The sequence below is a fragment of the Macaca nemestrina genome, chromosome 1, assembly GCF_043159975.1.
Source record: "Macaca nemestrina isolate mMacNem1 chromosome 1, mMacNem.hap1, whole genome shotgun sequence".
In the NCBI taxonomy this organism is placed as follows: Eukaryota; Metazoa; Chordata; class Mammalia; order Primates; family Cercopithecidae; genus Macaca; species Macaca nemestrina.
Genome location: NC_092125.1, coordinates 107,203,463 through 107,205,693, shown reverse-complemented (window position 1 = coordinate 107,205,693; position 2,231 = coordinate 107,203,463). Strand labels below are relative to the sequence as shown.

At 45.6% G+C, this 2,231-nt stretch overlaps 1 protein-coding gene across 1 annotated transcript; it reads left to right on the top strand.

Moving 5' to 3' along the window:
* Positions 1-967: 967 nt before the first annotated feature.
* LOC105497891 (late cornified envelope protein 3B) lies at positions 968-1,994 on the top strand. Its single transcript, XM_011769414.2, has 2 exons — positions 968-1,089; positions 1,634-1,994. The coding sequence occupies exon 2, from the start codon at positions 1,653-1,655 to the stop codon at positions 1,938-1,940; it is 288 nt and encodes a 95-aa protein (XP_011767716.2). The 5' UTR covers positions 968-1,089; positions 1,634-1,652; the 3' UTR covers positions 1,941-1,994.
* Positions 1,995-2,231: the final 237 nt, after the last annotated feature.

Genomic DNA, 2,231 nt, shown 5'->3' with positions numbered 1-2,231 from the left:
TCTGACTTTAATTTTTTAGAAACAAATAGCAAAGTACAGGTATTATGATAATAGAGATGAATTCAGTGAAAAATTCATGTCTAAAACTATTACAAAATTGAATGGGAAAAATAAGAATCAGACTTTATATTTCATCCTACAGAAACCTTAGAATGTATGAGGTTTGTTCCATTAAATGTGATGCACATGATGTCACTACCATCACTAACCTCATCATCCACAATTCATTGAACAAATCATATTCATGACTCTCACCAATTATCTTATATATTTTTGCTCATGGACCATTTTATTTGCTTACCATCAGTATCATACATCCCATGGGAAGCTACATATGGGCCAACCTACGTTTTTCATATTAAGTATGAGTCTTGTGATCTCAACTGTTGCACGTTCCTTAATGATTTCATTTGCTTATTCATATAATCCTACCTTAATTCTCTTTTGGGCTCCAACTTCCCCAGACAGGGTCTGGGTCCCATCCTCCATTCATTACCTAATACATCTCACTCCCAGGGTCCAGTGGTCTCAGATCACCCAACATCCCCAAGAGTCAGGAGCCAATTACATCTCAACAAACCATACCCCTGGGGAATATGCAGAGGAATAGGGAACTGATGTCCAAAAAAAAAGATGTTTGTATCCCAGGACGCACTACATGATACCATATCAGACACATATGTTTTCATCTCTGATATAAGTCCAGTTAACTTTGAAAGGCTCAAGGTCAGGAAATGTGTCATATGCATCTGTACATTCTCACTGCAAAATGCAAGGGACAGAGCTCAGACTAAAACATCTGAGCTGAATGAGTGAAAGGAGAAGAAATGACAGGTCCCCAACACACGTGGAGATCTGTCATCAAGACTTCCTGGTTTCCTCTTGACAGGCATCTTGGCAAGCGTGAAGGAAGATGCTGGATGCCTGGGATGGGAGTGTTTGGCTCTGCCACCTCCCCTTGTTGTGAAAGCAGGATGCCTGGGCTGTGCATCAGTAACCCTGCACAAGATAAAAAGGCTCTTATTTTGGGCTCCTCATCCACAGCCTCCTAAAGAACAGCCTTCTCCTCCTTAGTATCTTCTGTACCGGGTAAGTATCTAGAGGGGACCCACAGCTGGGGATGTCTGGGGAAGATAAGCCCAGATTTTACTAGGGAAGGGGGAAGAAGAGGTGTCAGATGTACACAGATGTACACACAGCAGGAAGAGGACTTCAGAGGGCAATTGAGGGTAGGGGAAGGGGCAGTGAGCAAGGAACCTCTTTGGGGTGCATGGAAGTCTGTGACACACCAGAGCCCTGGCTCTCAGCATTCTCTCTACTCTTCCTAAGAGATGCATACATGTCCAGTGATATTCTCTGAGAATCATTACTCAATTTGGTGTTTTTGCACCAGTGTTTCTATGAAGACAGAAGGACTTGGGGCCCAGTTAGAAGACACCAGTATTCTTTTCTGGAAGGGGGAAAAGTAGAAGGAAGCGTCTTACCAGGCCAGTTTTACTTGAGACGAGTTTCTGTTTTTATTCATGAAGTGTATATCTCAGGAAGCAACTGGTCTTAGGACTTCATAAAACCATTCGTAGAGGAGACACTAGCCTGGAGCTTTTGCATTGAGCTTTTCCTTTTATCTATCCAGGCTCTCACCTCCTGCCAAGATGTCCTGCCAGCAGAACCAGCAGCAGTGCCAGCCTCCGCCCAAGTGCCCCTCACCCAAATGCCCCCCAAAGAGCTCAGCACAGTGTCTGCCTCCAGCCTCCTCCTGCTGTGCTCCAAGCCCTGGGGGCTGCGGTGGCCCCAGCTCTGAGGGCGGCTGCTGCCTGAGCCACCACAGGCATGGCAGTTCCCACCGATGCCGGCGCCAGAGCTCCAACTCCTGTGACAGGGGCTGTGGTCGGCAAGATGGTGCCTCCAGCTGTGGCTATGGCTCTGGAGGCTGCTGCTGACCTAATTCCTGATGTGGAGACAAGTGACTTTAGAGGACAGAAGTATCTCAAGGACCAAGGAAAAGTCCTAACTTGACAGATCCTTTCTTAGACATCCTTATTAATCATTCATTCATGGGGAAGGATTATGCTTTTTCCAAAAGGCTCCACCCATGTGTTTTCCTAGATTGTGGAAGCCTCCTTTTCTCCTGACAATGTTATCACTTGTGTCTGATTATACAGAGAAATAAAGCTTCTGAACAGCACCTGCATCTCACTTGTCTTTCACTCTGCTACACAGAAGGCTGCTCA